This window comes from Patiria miniata, unplaced genomic scaffold, assembly GCF_015706575.1.
Source record: "Patiria miniata isolate m_02_andy unplaced genomic scaffold, ASM1570657v1 HiC_scaffold_7, whole genome shotgun sequence".
Classification (NCBI taxonomy): domain Eukaryota; kingdom Metazoa; phylum Echinodermata; class Asteroidea; order Valvatida; family Asterinidae; genus Patiria; species Patiria miniata.
The window spans coordinates 25,323,407-25,337,572 of NW_024037074.1; the positions used below are offsets into that span (position 1 = coordinate 25,323,407).

The 14,166-nt window shown below is 39.5% G+C and overlaps 1 protein-coding gene across 2 annotated transcripts in view; it reads right to left on the reverse strand.

Moving 5' to 3' along the window:
* Nucleotides 1-6,787: 6,787 nt before the first annotated feature.
* Nucleotides 6,788-14,166, reverse strand: part of LOC119745404 — a 35,010-nt gene continuing 27,631 nt past the window's right edge. For both annotated transcript variants that reach the window (XM_038221727.1, XM_038221728.1), the window contains 3 exons: nucleotides 12,518-12,931; nucleotides 11,068-11,174; nucleotides 6,788-9,885 (listed from right to left, as the gene is read on the reverse strand). In XM_038221727.1, coding sequence (XP_038077655.1) covers nucleotides 9,859-9,885; nucleotides 11,068-11,174; nucleotides 12,518-12,931 — 548 coding nt within the window. In that variant the 3' untranslated portion in view covers nucleotides 6,788-9,858. The remainder of the gene's footprint in view (nucleotides 9,886-11,067; nucleotides 11,175-12,517; nucleotides 12,932-14,166) is intronic.

Genomic DNA, 14,166 nt, shown 5'->3' on the forward strand with positions numbered 1-14,166 from the left:
GTGTGAGCAAAGTTTGCATCATTAAATACTTTAAGTAGTTATCACTGTGACTGCCTGCCTTTAAACCGTGGAAATATATATATACTTTTGTTTTTAAACTGAAAACTAACTTGTATCCAGCTATTACAGAAGGTTCGGTGCAAGTTGTCCCTGCCACGTCTGACAACTAGAGTATACATCTTGCAACATCCTCGCTAGGCAGGGTAATCAGTCTTACTCTTGTACGTCCTAAACTACCCTGGCAAACCGAATCCACATAGTTATTTACTATCTTGACACTCGTCGTCAGCCAATCAGATTGCTTCGTAGACTTCGTGATGCTTCGCTATACGCACTGAATATTCACGATCTGATCTACAATGTCATTTTTTTTAAGCTTGAGAGCGCTTTACATGTAGCCTTTGGTGCAATATTTTAGGTAACACAAATATGGAGACCGAATTGTCGAGGATTTTTTTTCGGAGTAGAGAGCCTACTATACATGATCACCAGAGAATTTCCACTCAGGGTGCCGGCCAGTAAATCGGTCCGAAATTGTCTATACGCCGGCCAAAGCACGATTTGCATGCCCTCAAATTCTTCAGTATTAAAGCATTTTGAAGAACGTGAACTTGATGATTTGTAAAAAAAAGAAGGTTGAAAGCCGTGCAGAGGACTGCGAGCTCGTATTTCTGTGAAATGTGGATGAAATTAGGCTCTAAAATGGCTCTATTTTTCAATGGAGCGTAGGCGTCCATTTTCAAAATGGCGATGGGTTCAGAACTGCTTTTAGAAGTGATCATCTTTGGATGGAATTTTCTCCCAAAAGTCATCGGTTAACCCCCAGAAAATTGAACAGAAAATGAAAGATGACGAAATAAGCTTTAATTTGATGTATGTCTTGAACACTTCAGAAGGTTGTGAGTATTCCTGAATTTCTGAAGTGGGGGCATTTATCATTGGGGTCTTTGGAAATTTATTTACTGGTCTGCAACCTACAAATGCCTCTTGAATAGTAGACATGTTTTTTTTGTTGGAGTGAGGCCCGGTGGGATCAAGAGCCTGCGCTGCGTGGACTAGTCAGTGGCAGCCAAAGCCATTATGTAGCGCAAGAGGTACGGTTGTTGCCCGATTGTACTGGAGATGGATTCATGTTGGCGGTCAGTTTTGTAACAAGCGATCTGATGGGACGTTAATCCATATTTGGAAATATCATGAATAATTCATCGCGAGAGGTCAAAAAAGTATACACGCATGCGGACTCGGTTTGTCGATGAAATTTTGAAACTCTTTCTCCAACGAATGTCAGATGTCAAAGGAGGGTGCTCGCTAATCTTTAGGAGGTCGGTATATAATGTACCACCTAAAGACCTATTTACTGTACACTAAAGATGTACGGTACTGGGTGTGTGGTTTTGAGTTTCACAACGAAAAAGAGATTTTAGTTCAAATTGCTATTTTCCTAGCAGTAGGCCCTATAGGCCTAAACAGTTATTCAATTTTGAATGAGACATCGAATGAAAACATCCACCTATATTTAATTATGGAATAATTACATTACAATTTGCGGCCCGGCAATAATTCCGTTCTCATGGGGTAGGCTGGTTCCAGACCCACTATCAGAATCAATATTGTAGGGAGGGAGCCAGTCTACTCACTTTTGTTTATGTTTGGCGTTATCTATTTTCAAGAGGGTTGGAGACGCCAAAAATAGAAAAGAGTATTTTTCTCCCGTTGATTAAAATGAAGCATACATGTTGAAAGTTTGTAAGGAAAAAACAAAATAGAATTTGTACGAACAGTAGGCATGTCTGGAACATTTCGATCCGTGACCCAATGTCGATCAGCCTCCTCCACCCCGACTTCTCGCCGCGACCAGCGGTAGACATCAGCCCCCTCGCAGACACTATTTATTCAATTTGTCTGTGCACAGAGTCAGATGGCAACTCGGGGTCGATCGTGGATAGGTGTCAATTGACACCGTGGTTAACTGGGGGTTGGGTCCCGCACAATGTTCCATGTCACACTTCGTGTAAACTCGATTTGAGCCTACACTTTAATATGCAACTGCCATGCATATATTATTGCAAGCGTATGTTTGTTGGGCTGTAGCCTACGTGTAGCCTACGTGTAGCCTACTAGTACTAGTTTTAATGTGTAATTTCGATTCGGTATACAGGTTCAACGGCGAGTCAAAAAAAGCGCAACCCAAATGTCGGGACTATTGTGTTAGTGAAGTTCTTCATGTAGCACTTGCAAAATCTAGGATATGAAAGTCCAATTCATAAGCTTTCTTTTAGTACAAGAATCATTAAAATCACTATGTACTTTTCAAGTTATGGAATTTTAAACACAACCACCGTTTTAAAGTTCTGTCCACGGATCACAAGAAGGTAAGTGTTCTTTCAGCAATACAAAAACAAATCACATAGGGATATGTGTTAATCGTTTTCGTTTTGCTGAACACCTTTTTTGTGATCCGTGGACAGAGGTTTAAAACGGTGGTTGTGTTTAAAATTCAATAACTTGGAAAGTACATGAGTGATTTGAATGATTTTTATACTGAAAGAAAGCTTATGAATTGGGCTGTCATATTCTAGAATTTGAAAGTGCTACATTCAGAACTTCACGAAAACAATGGTCTCGACATATTTTTTTTTACTCACCCTGTATTTATTTGGGTTGCTTGTGCGTTTACAATGCACAAAAAGATATGCCTGAAATAATTCTAAATGTGTAAAGTAATTGTTTCAGACTATAAACGTGGGGCGATTTTTTTTTCGCGCTCGATGTCTCATTCAAAAGTGAATAACTTTTGTGTTGCTAGAAAAAAAAGCTAAAAATAAAATGTGTCTTCGGGTGAAAATATATCGGTCAGTACATCTTTAATCTTGATGCAAGCAGCACCTGGTTTCTTGATCTGCCCTAATAGACGCTGTGCGGAGTCAGAGGGCAATGGTTTTGTATTGCCTGGATAGGCGTGGCTAATGGTTTTGTATTGCCTGGATAGGCGTGGCTAATGGTTTTGTATTGCCTGGATGGGCGTGGCTAAATCTTTTGTGCATTCATTGTACCAATTTAAAAAACAACAAAGAGTACAACATGAGATAGCTAGACCTGCAATGCATGAGGTCTATGAACTCGAGCCTCAACATTAACATCAACAAGAGTTGCCAACAAGGAATGTCAATAACTGCTTATCAACTATAGACCTAACAAACTAAATGTTAAAAATTCACAACCACCACTGATTAACAAAACTTTTTTCTTTCCACAACAATATGATAAAGCTCGTAAAAGCTTCATTCAAATATTTTTTTTAAGCATTCACATTTTTTCTTTTCATGAACCAAATCTGAAAGGAACAGAAAAGCGAAGCGTGAGATTCATGGCAGGAATAGCTGCGTGTAATGCGATTTGAGAGACTCATCACAGCTGGGCGTCCATTGTCATCGAAGGCCGCTTAATGGGCTTGGCAGGAGAACCGTTCAAGTAGCTGGATGACACTATAGACAATTAGTATCAGTGTCTTGCACTGTTGGCGATATAGAGGCCCACTGTATCGCGGGCGATACAGTTTACATGAACATAGTTTCGTGTGGCCTTTATATATGGGAATTTGTCTGGAAAGAACCATTACCCTTCTGACATTTTTCTCCGTAAATGGAAGATGTTAATTTATTCGGATTTCCTGTGACCAAAACCTTAAAAAATATATTATTTTTTTTAAATGAAATTTTATCCACCAGATGTTGGCGATCTCTTGAAGCTAAGTGTATTCTTAGTGCTTGGTGCGGTCCTGACGAACTCAACTATACAGATTGAACCATTCCTTCCCCCATGATTGAAAACTTCTAACATCGACACGAACATGATCGGTGGCTGGTACATTGGAGCACAATATATTTGATTGCAAAGGCTCATGCATAAAACTATGCAAAAGACAGAAACAAAATTCTCTTACACATTGTGTCTTTTAAAAACTCTCGAAAATACCGGATAACGTAAAAGGATGACATTTCAATAATTCTTGAAATTTAAGATTGACCACCACATGAAATTTCCAAAACCTAGCACACTTAGATACCAATTCCATCGTTTCTAGTCAATGCAGTTTTCAAATCGTGAAGGCTCATCTTTTTCCCCCATTTTCTTTTCTAGATGGAAGGAGGGTAAAAGCGAATAGCGCGATTCGAGTCGGAACATTACATTAATGGGGACAATATCGTTACTACCGAAATTCCTTTGAAACCTCGAAGACACAAATCAATATCTACCGTTTTCAGCAGACACTGTACGTCCTGTAGGCCAGAGGGCGCTGCGCACTAAAATCAGGACCTCTGACGGGTGCAGACCAGTAAGTAGACTTACATAGACCTCAATGACAATTTCGCGCACTTCCCAAAAATATTAAAAGTACTCACAACTCTCCAAGGTGTTTGCGATAGACATCAAATTAAAGCCCATTTCTTCATATTTTATTTTCTGTTCCATTTTTTTTTGGGGGGGGGGGGGGTAACTAATGACTTTTGGGAGAAAATTCGATCCAAAGATGATCACCCCTAAAAGTGGTCCGAGCCCATCGCCATTTTGAAAACGGACCGCCTATACGCCCCATTGCAAAAAAAGCACTTTTTACACTAATACGAGCTCGTAGTCCTCTTTTTTTACAAAACCCTTCTTTTTTACAAATCCTCAAGTTCACGGCCCTGAAAATGCTTTAATACCGGATAATGCGAGGGCAAACAAATCGTGATTTCGGCGGCGTAGGCAATTTCGGGCCTATTACAGGTCTGCACCCTGACGGAAGAATCTATTCAGGAGTACAGACCGTACCAGTAAAAAGGCGCAAAACTTTAAATTGTTCTCTTAATAGAGAATTTCGTGGCCCCTGCCCTGAAATGAAGGGTGCCAGTTCTAACGTGGTCTTTGAACTTGTATTTCTGAGATTTTTGATGACATGAGACCCGAAAGTCGCTCTATTTTGCAATGGAGTGGAGGCATCATTTTTCGAGTTTTTAAAATTTAATAACGTTTTATCTTACCAGGGTAGCCCCATCAGTTATCAAAGAACTGTTCTCCCTGGGTCCCTGGCGATGGGCTTCGTGACTGCATGAAGGGGTGATCATCCTTGGCGGGAAACACCCCTCAAATGTCATCACAATCCAAGAACACACTGAATACAAACACCATGGCATATCCGATCAGTTTTATTTAGTACTGAAGCAACACTGCAATGCACAATTCTTCATGAAATGAACTCCAACCTCGTTACACACTAGACTTAATAGTACTCACACTGAGGTACTTTTTCCACAACTAGAACATGTACCTGATGGAATGTATTAAACAAAGACGTCTTAGCCGACCGTATTTTTGTCTCTCTCTTTTAATAAATTCAATGTTTACCTTATAATTTGACAACGGAATTATATGTACCAAACTCTTACAATTGTTACGTGTGAATTATACTGATTATTCTAACGGACAACATTCACGTAAAAGTTACATTTGTCCCTTTTCCCTATTAAATTCGCGTGATATGCCAAAAATATAAAGAGATGAGACACATAAACTTAATTACAAAATCTGTAGTGCCATATTAAGACCAAATTGGTATTTATACTTCACTGTTGTAGGTGGTCAAATACATGAACACATAAAACAAATTGCAGTAGGACAGATACCCCCAAGTTGCGCACATTTATCTTTTCCCTAGATTTCATCAAGTGGTCTTGCCAAACCTCTGTATTGATAAGCTTCAAATTCACAAAGTTACTAACTGGCACAGTTACCCTAAACTGAACTGTGTGGAAAATCATGTGAACAATGATAGCATCATGGTATTTAGCCCAAAAGCAAAAGGGGGGGGGGGGGGGGGAGAGGTGTCCATAAACTGAAATAAAAAATAGGCCAAGGGTTGCCTGACGTGGTGGACTTGAACAAGTTCAAAGAAATCCCCAAATTTACCTGTAAGAAAAGTTTTGACATTAACGTATTATAAACAACCATAATCTCTTGGGGGATTTCTTTGAACTTGTTCAAGTCCGCCAAGTTAGGCAACCCCTTGGCCTAATTTTTAGCCCAATTTCCGGACACCACCTTCCCCCTTTTCTGCTTTTTTCAGGCTGCTATCATTGTTCATATAAATGGATATCCACATAGTTCTATTAGGGTAGCCGTGTCAGTAAATAACTTTGTAAATTTGAAGCTCATCATTACTGAGGTTTGGCAAGACCTCTTTGTAGTGGGGCAGATAGGGGAAATATTTGGGGGAAATGTGCCTTTGATGATACAAACATGGCATTTGGCACACAGAGTATGTCTTAAGAAAGATATCTGGCTATAGGGCCATCGCAGATTTGTCCTTTGAACAAATATAGGTAAAACAACAAGCAATTGTCAGAATTTTCAAAATGGCTGCCATTGCTTGTTATTCTACCTAAATTTTTCAAAGGACAAATCTGCGATGGCCCTACAGCCAAATACCTTTTTCATGACTTAATCTGACTGTGTGTCAAACGCTATGCTTGTATCATCAAAGGCACAATCCTATCACCTATCTGCCGTACTTTTGGTGCTTTGGACAAGTCGATCAGCCACCTGACTATGTGTTCCCTAAAATTTGAAACATTGTCAAAAATGGCCTCCGCTGGACAGACATTTATCATGAAATTTTATATCTCTCCTTTGAAGAAATAAATCCTTGAGAGAGAGAGAGTGAAAAACATTTGACTATTCAATCAATATAATATCCTTTTTGGGACCTTGTCTGCTTGTGTTTACAAAAGAAATGTACACAGCTTAATTCTTTACCACCACTCAAGTGTTTTAACATCACTATGGGATCGAATAATGTGCAATCAAGTGCAAGATATATTTCCCAGAATTAATTTCCTCTTCGTGAACATTTACAATAATCTTATTTTACCTAACATTTAAACTTTGTATAGTCAATAAACCTTCATTGCCATCATTATAAAGCTCTGCTGAATATATACTCAAGTGTTAGATTTAAATTATTAAATTTCTTGCATTTCAATTCACAGTGATTCTTTATTATGAACAACCCAATTTATACAAATATATAACAATAATTTACAAATGTTGTAAGGAATATATATATCCGCTAACAAAACTTATAATCAAATACAAATCTGTGTTTGGAATATTAATTTTTGTTGTAGCTCACGTTCCCCTCAAAACCAAACCTAGATAACACAATGAGCACAGATTGACACCAAGAAGACCACACATGAAATGAATCAATCTGCATAGCTTCAAGTACATGTACTATACATTGGTGGAGTAATGTTCAGGGCAATTCCCCCAAAATGTTTTCACTTTTATATGTGGATCTGTGTAGAGACAAATGAAAAGTGAAATATGAGAATTTTCCTGTACATGTGCTGACATCTGGAAATCATAAATATCATAAAAGAAACAACTCAAAGTTTAAGGGATTATACTTGCGGTGAACTGGTATCAAACAGTTCCATCTGAATACTTAAATACACGGAATGTCAATTGAATACTATTAGTTATCCGGCGAGCGCGAGTGAAACACGGAATACTGTAGTGCGTCTGTGTCCCACATACCACGAGGCCGAAGGCTGAGTGGTATGTGGGGCGCAGAGGCACTACTCGCGCGTGTTTCACAAGTGCCCGTGGGACAACAAATTTATCTTCAAGCAAACTTAAAGCACAGTGAAGATGGAACACCCACAACTCACATGAACTTTTCAGCGGTTATCCTATTGCACATGCGTGTTGTAAGGAACGACGCGCGCCTCTTGATATGCAGAGTGCGTATGGACCGTGGCCATGCTACATGGTTATATGTAGCACGGCGTGTTGCCATGGATCGACCAATAAGGATCAAGGATTCAAGTTCACTTGAAGACAAAGCTGAATATACTCTGAATAAGGACAAGGTGAAATCGTACTTGCCTACAAAAACTGCTCTTTTGATTACCAATAATATTGTAGACATGAATGGGTTACTTTGGATTATCAGGTTATTTTCTGTTTTTTCCCCTCTTTTTTCCCTCTGCATGTTCTAAAGAAGCTGCCACGGGTAACAAGTACACACATTCACAGTTAACCCCTAATTTTTTAGAAAACGAAACCAAACTTTGACACATACTGTTGCTTCATACTCTAGACTACGGCGTGATGAATTTTTTTTAGGACACACAAGCACCTCTCTTAATAAATTAATAGTTACTCTAACAGGCAAGAACTAGCAGTATTGCATGCTGAAACTGTACCAACCCAAATATAAACAAAGCCAATGCAACCAAAATAAAGAGTTATCTCAAATAAAGAGAAAGAGTCTGGTTCTAATCTACATTGTCTAACTAGTTCCAAATTCACCCTCATGAATGATACTTACTTTACACAGGCCAACATGCTTGCACTATGACAGTTCAAATTATGATCAACTTTACAATTGCATGTGTGCTTGTAGAGCAAGCCACAAGCACATTGTATCCGTCAAAAGCTAACTACCAATGTTGGATTCTGTATGTTTGATCAGGCACTTTCTATACTTGTTTCTTAAGACCACACACAAATTAACGGATTAGACTTAGCATTGCAACTACATAAGCACAAAGACAATTGATATTTTGGCTTCTCAAAACTGTCTATACGCAATACTATTTATATATCCAATGTTTTACTTACAGCATGTAATGTATATACCATTTTATATAACACCCAAGGAAATCCTTGTCATTTGATTGGAGGATTGTAGGTCACGCGGCATCCATTGCACGGCCTACGTCATAACCGTGCATTTTTGGTTGCATCCACCGTGCATTTTCGTCCCATCCCTTTTGATCTATTGCACGCCGCGCGCACACTAAGACACGCAGTGGCCCAGCGCTATACGATCTTTGCGCTATTTAGACCATAGCATGCGTTATAGCAGTAGAAAATTTGCCTTTGAAGTTGATGCAGTTGCATTGATGATTTTTGCATTGTTTTAAGAGCTTAGAATGTTAATTTTCATAAAATGATTTGACTTTTAAAACTTAATTGTTATCCTCAAACAAGCTGAAAAAAGTAGTGGATATAAAACAATTTTGTGAGTTTTGTTTGTTCTTAAGGTGTTATCCTCCAATCGAATGACAAAGATCTACTTAGATGTTATATAAAACAAACAATGAATGTTTCGCATTTCTGCCATGGTGAGAATGTTTTCATTCGTTGAAAGATGGAATGTTCCATTCAACGAGGCGAAATCTTTCAACTCATGAAAATATTCTCACCATTACACTCATAAACATTCATTATCTGTATACCAACCCCCAGAATTACATGTCAAATGGAAGATGATAAAATAAAACAAACATTTGTTGAGTTTTATAATCATTCTCCACTTTTTGAATAATTCCTAAACGCTGATAATTCTCTTATAAACAGGTACATAAGGTATCAATTTTCTTGGGTCCGAGGGTAGAACGGAGATAACACAACCATGGAAGGAATAAATTAAACTAAAGTACTTATAAACACGACGTTGAAGACATCTTGCTTGGAATACACAACCAAACATTCAAATAAAAACGTTCCACTCAACTTTTTATGTGCTTCTTCCGTGTTGCTATACCCCAGCTTATGGAGACTTTTCAAGCGACACACACTGACGGTTCGGCACACAGGAATACAATGACACATCAGCTGAATATCGTGTACAAAACAATTCAGGCACACAATGGAATCCAAACGCTGTTGGCGCTTCTTTTATTTATACAATACCTTTTACCTCTTCCACTTCCTGGAGGAGTTCTGAAGAGGATAACCACCAAGTACCAAGTACTTTTCACATTCTTTGGTTGTTTATAGTGACTGTTGTCTTTTACAACATGTTGTTCACAGGGACGTCGTGGGGACCCCATCCTACAAGAACAAAAAATAATAGAGTCAACAACGAAACTAGCTTAGAGAGCATATGTGATGTGATCGAGCTAAATGAGTCATTTGTCGACCCTGGTCAATTTTTTTTTTTTTACAGATTTGAAAAGAGCACAATGTCAGCATTACTGCTGTAACACCGCATGCTGATATCATCTTTAGTTCAAAAATTATGGAGGTCGGAACACCAAGAGATGTGATGAAGTGATGTGATGAAGTGGCCCTATTTTGGCCTGAATCTCCAAATGAAAGTTCCCGACAAAAGACTCATTTAGCTTGATCGCATCAAATATGAACTCGGGAAAGCTAACTTGACCAGCTTTGGCCTATGACAATGGCCCTGAATGCTCACACCGGTATTTGCCAATACCAGTACCTGCATTCAGGGGCACTACAGTATGTCCCAAAAATGTGTCCGTCTGACTATTTTTGAAATTCCTACAAAACCATGAGGTCAATTTTGAAATTGTTTGATTGTGCAGATACCCCTATGAGTTTCACATAATTCCAGTCATGCGTCACTACACAACTGTCAATTGATCACAACATTTTGACAATGTGACCAAGTTCCTTGCCTTATTCAATTTCAGTGCTGTGTCAAGTAAGTGGTGTTCAAAATCCTTCATGTTGTGAAAAGGGCTGCAGTTGGGATTGGAATCATTTGCCTGGCTATCAGTCATCATGGCAAGACATCAGTTTAATGCTCAAGGGCAAATGAATTAACTTTTCTAAAACCCTCCTTCTGTTTGATCAGTCACAGTCAGTCAGAAATTCAATCCACTTCCCCTGCCATAACTTAAACACAGGCTAGTGGGCAGCAGTCAGATCATATTGCTGGTAGGCACTGCGACAAGTCAAATTCATTTAAAAGACAAAATCAAGTAACTGGTAGTTACAGCTGGCTTATCAATCTCCTGCAGTCAAGGTATAGTTGTATGAAGTTACATAAACAGTCACAGCCAGTCAATCCTGCTTTATGTAGGCAGGCAGCACTCAACTGTTAAAAAACAGTCACTTGACTGATTTTTTGACAGCTAAGTTGGCTTTGTAGAATTTGCCAGCCAGAGAGGGAGTGTTGTGCAAGTCAACATAATACATTGTCAAAAACAGACTAGCACCAATTATCAAGAGTGTTTGCATTATTAGGAATGAATAGAGAATTGTTACCACTTCTGTAGTGTTGGTTGCCAGTTCAGATTGCAAGGCTTCGTCAGACAGTCTTCTTATCTCATCCAACTCAATCCGCAGCTGGGCTTCACTCTCACCTTCAGAATCTGACCGTAACATAACAGAAAGAAACATCCTTAAACCATTGCTATGGTCTCATCTCACACTTTTGTTAAAAGTGTGGATTCGGAACTACGATTCGGAAATTACCAATGCATCTTCACTGTCAGATTCTCCGCCGTCACTGCAAAACCTACTTTGAGTCGGAAAGAAATCATCGTCTGAACTATCCATGTTGACGGAAGGAGCCTACGCACAAAATGACTTGGTTGTAGGGGTGTGGCGACACACATGCTAAACACGCCACAATGCTTGATTACGTATAAAGCCTCGAAAAACTCCCTTGTAAATTACCCTAATGGCCACAACTCGACACGAGATATGCAAGTCTTTTCATCTCCACTCACTGGACTGTTAATGACAATACTTCTTTTGACGCAATGGTTTAAGTCAAAGAATACACTCCCAAGTGTGGATTCTTAAATTACGAATCCACACTTTCTCGTGTATTCTCCTTAACGTACTGTGAATACTAAGACAAACTCAAACCACAGCCTACAGATATTTGGCACATTGTCTTATCATTTCTCAACCACAACTGCCAATACTTGACTCAGACAAAGCTCAAAACAATCACGTTTCCTCAAAAGTTCAAAGACGTGCCTGTGGCTTGAACCTATGGCAAACTAATGGCCCTTTGCATCAGTAAAGTACCATGATTTTATTCTTAAATTTATTCTAGGAAAGCTGCTGATTGTGAGGGACATTTTCAGTTAACACAATACAGGGTGAGTAAAAAAAACCCTGAAACCCGATGGAATTTGAATGAAGTTTTGCCTGTAGCACTTTCAAAATCTAGGATATGAAAGCCCTGTCATTAAGCTTTCGTTAAGTATGAGAATCATTCAAATCACTCATGTACTTTTTCAAGTTATGGAATTTTGAACACAAACACCGTTTTAAAGTTTTGTCCACGGATCACAAAAAAGTCAGTGTTCTTTTAACAAAACAAAAACAATTCACCTGCATCCCTATGAGAATTGTTTTAGTTTTGCTGAAAGAACACTTACTGTTTTTGTAATCCAGGAAAGAACTTTAAAACGTCGTGTTCAAAATTCCGTAACTTGAAAAGTATACATGAGTGATTTGAATGATTCTTGTACTAAAAGAAAGCTTAATGACTGGGCTTTCATATCGTAGATTTTGAAAGTGCTACACGCAAAACTTCATTCAAAAATGGGTCCTGCCATTTGAGTTTGGTGTTTTTTTTACTCACCCTGAAAAACAGTATGGAGGATATAATGCTATCAGCAGGATAGATGTCAATCCCTAATTAAATCAGCCAAAAAAAAATTATCAGATGCTTTGACAGTGATTGAAGGCTCTTCACCTGTTTTCACGCTGCTTCCTGAGCTGCATGGCTCTTGTGTGTCTCCCTCAAAAGCTAAATTTGTCACGCCTCTGTTCATCTCATCTTCAAGCGCTCTTCTCTCTGTGACTGTTGACAGGCCCCCAGATTGCCCTTCTCCGTCATGAATGAAGCCAGCGTTAGACAGGCCCTCGTGGCTGGGTGAGGACGTCTCCTGCCGGACCTCAGAGATGGCCTCTTGGACAATCTGCCTGGAAGCCGCCGAGGCGAATTGCTCATTGGCATGGTTGCCATGTTGCAAGCTGCTTGAGAGTGCAGGGGAGCCGCTAGGAGCAGAGCTACTGAGAGTTGGCGGTTCACTGTAGATGTTCTGGGTGGAGGATATGGATGTGGCTAGGTCCTTGGTGGATGAAGCGATGCTGTCTAATGAAGCATCTGGGTTTGAGGCAAAACAGAAACATTGAAAAGAACATCTGTAATAGTTTGTCACATTCCATAAATTCACAAAGAGAAACTGGAAAGTTAAAAAAAAAAATAGTCAATAGAAAGTTGAAAAGAAGAAAAAATTCCAAAGGGAGGGATTTGAGCCTAGAACTTGTGGAGCATGGTGCTTTACTATAATAATAACGGAGTCTTATATAGCGCACGTATCTACCAACAATAAGGTACTCAAGGCGCTGGTTATTATGTCTATTATTAAAGAAAGGTAAATAAAGTATATGAGAAATATGAGACCCATTATGTAGCACCTTATAAGGGTTGACAAGGTGCTGCGGCGCATATTGCAGCCACTGCCAGAAACACCGGGGCAAACCCCTTCTCTTAGCGATGAGTGTTACTGGGTTCTTTTACATGCATTACACAACACACGGGAGCTACGGCTTTACGTCCCATCCGAAGGAGGAAGCAATAATGGTAAAGTGCCTTGCTCAAGAGCACAAGCACCATGTTCCCACGGTCAGGATTCGAACTCATGTACCACGGCACACAAATCAAACTCTGTAACCATTGGACCACAGCATCCCACAAACACTCCACATACAGAGTTATCCAGCCCTATGTTGGTGGCTTCTCAACATGTCAATGGGTTTGTTCATGAGTGGTACTGGGCAGGTGCCATACGCCTGTATGTGTCATGCTGCCAGGGATCAACATGAACAATGATGTAAACCTCAGATAGAGCAAACAGGGATCACTCAGACAGGATATGGCCTTTTGCTTCAAATCATCAATTGTTATACCTCTGTCTTGAATACTGTATTTTCATTGGCCTAGAACGATCATGTGTTAAGTTTATAAAAAGTCATGGCACACTCCCTGTGGGATATCACGTATGTGATATCCCACAGGGAGTGTGCTATGACTTTGTACGTACAGTACACGGTGTGAAATGCTTGTATCGTTGGTACCCGCGCTATTTTCACCATGTTTTCACACATGAGTGGGATCAGTGAATTAGCAGACGATCAGCTGTTTCGAGCGCGCGACATGCATGTGAGTTGAGGTTCGATAGTCATGATTGTTGTGTTTACTGCTGTTTGTTTTCGTGACTTTAACATCAAAATCTAAAGAATCCAAGACAGAGGTATAACAAAACAATTGTTGACTGCTGTGATGTGGCATATGACGTTTTGAACACCCGAAGGGCGCATAGCACCCGAGGCGAAAAA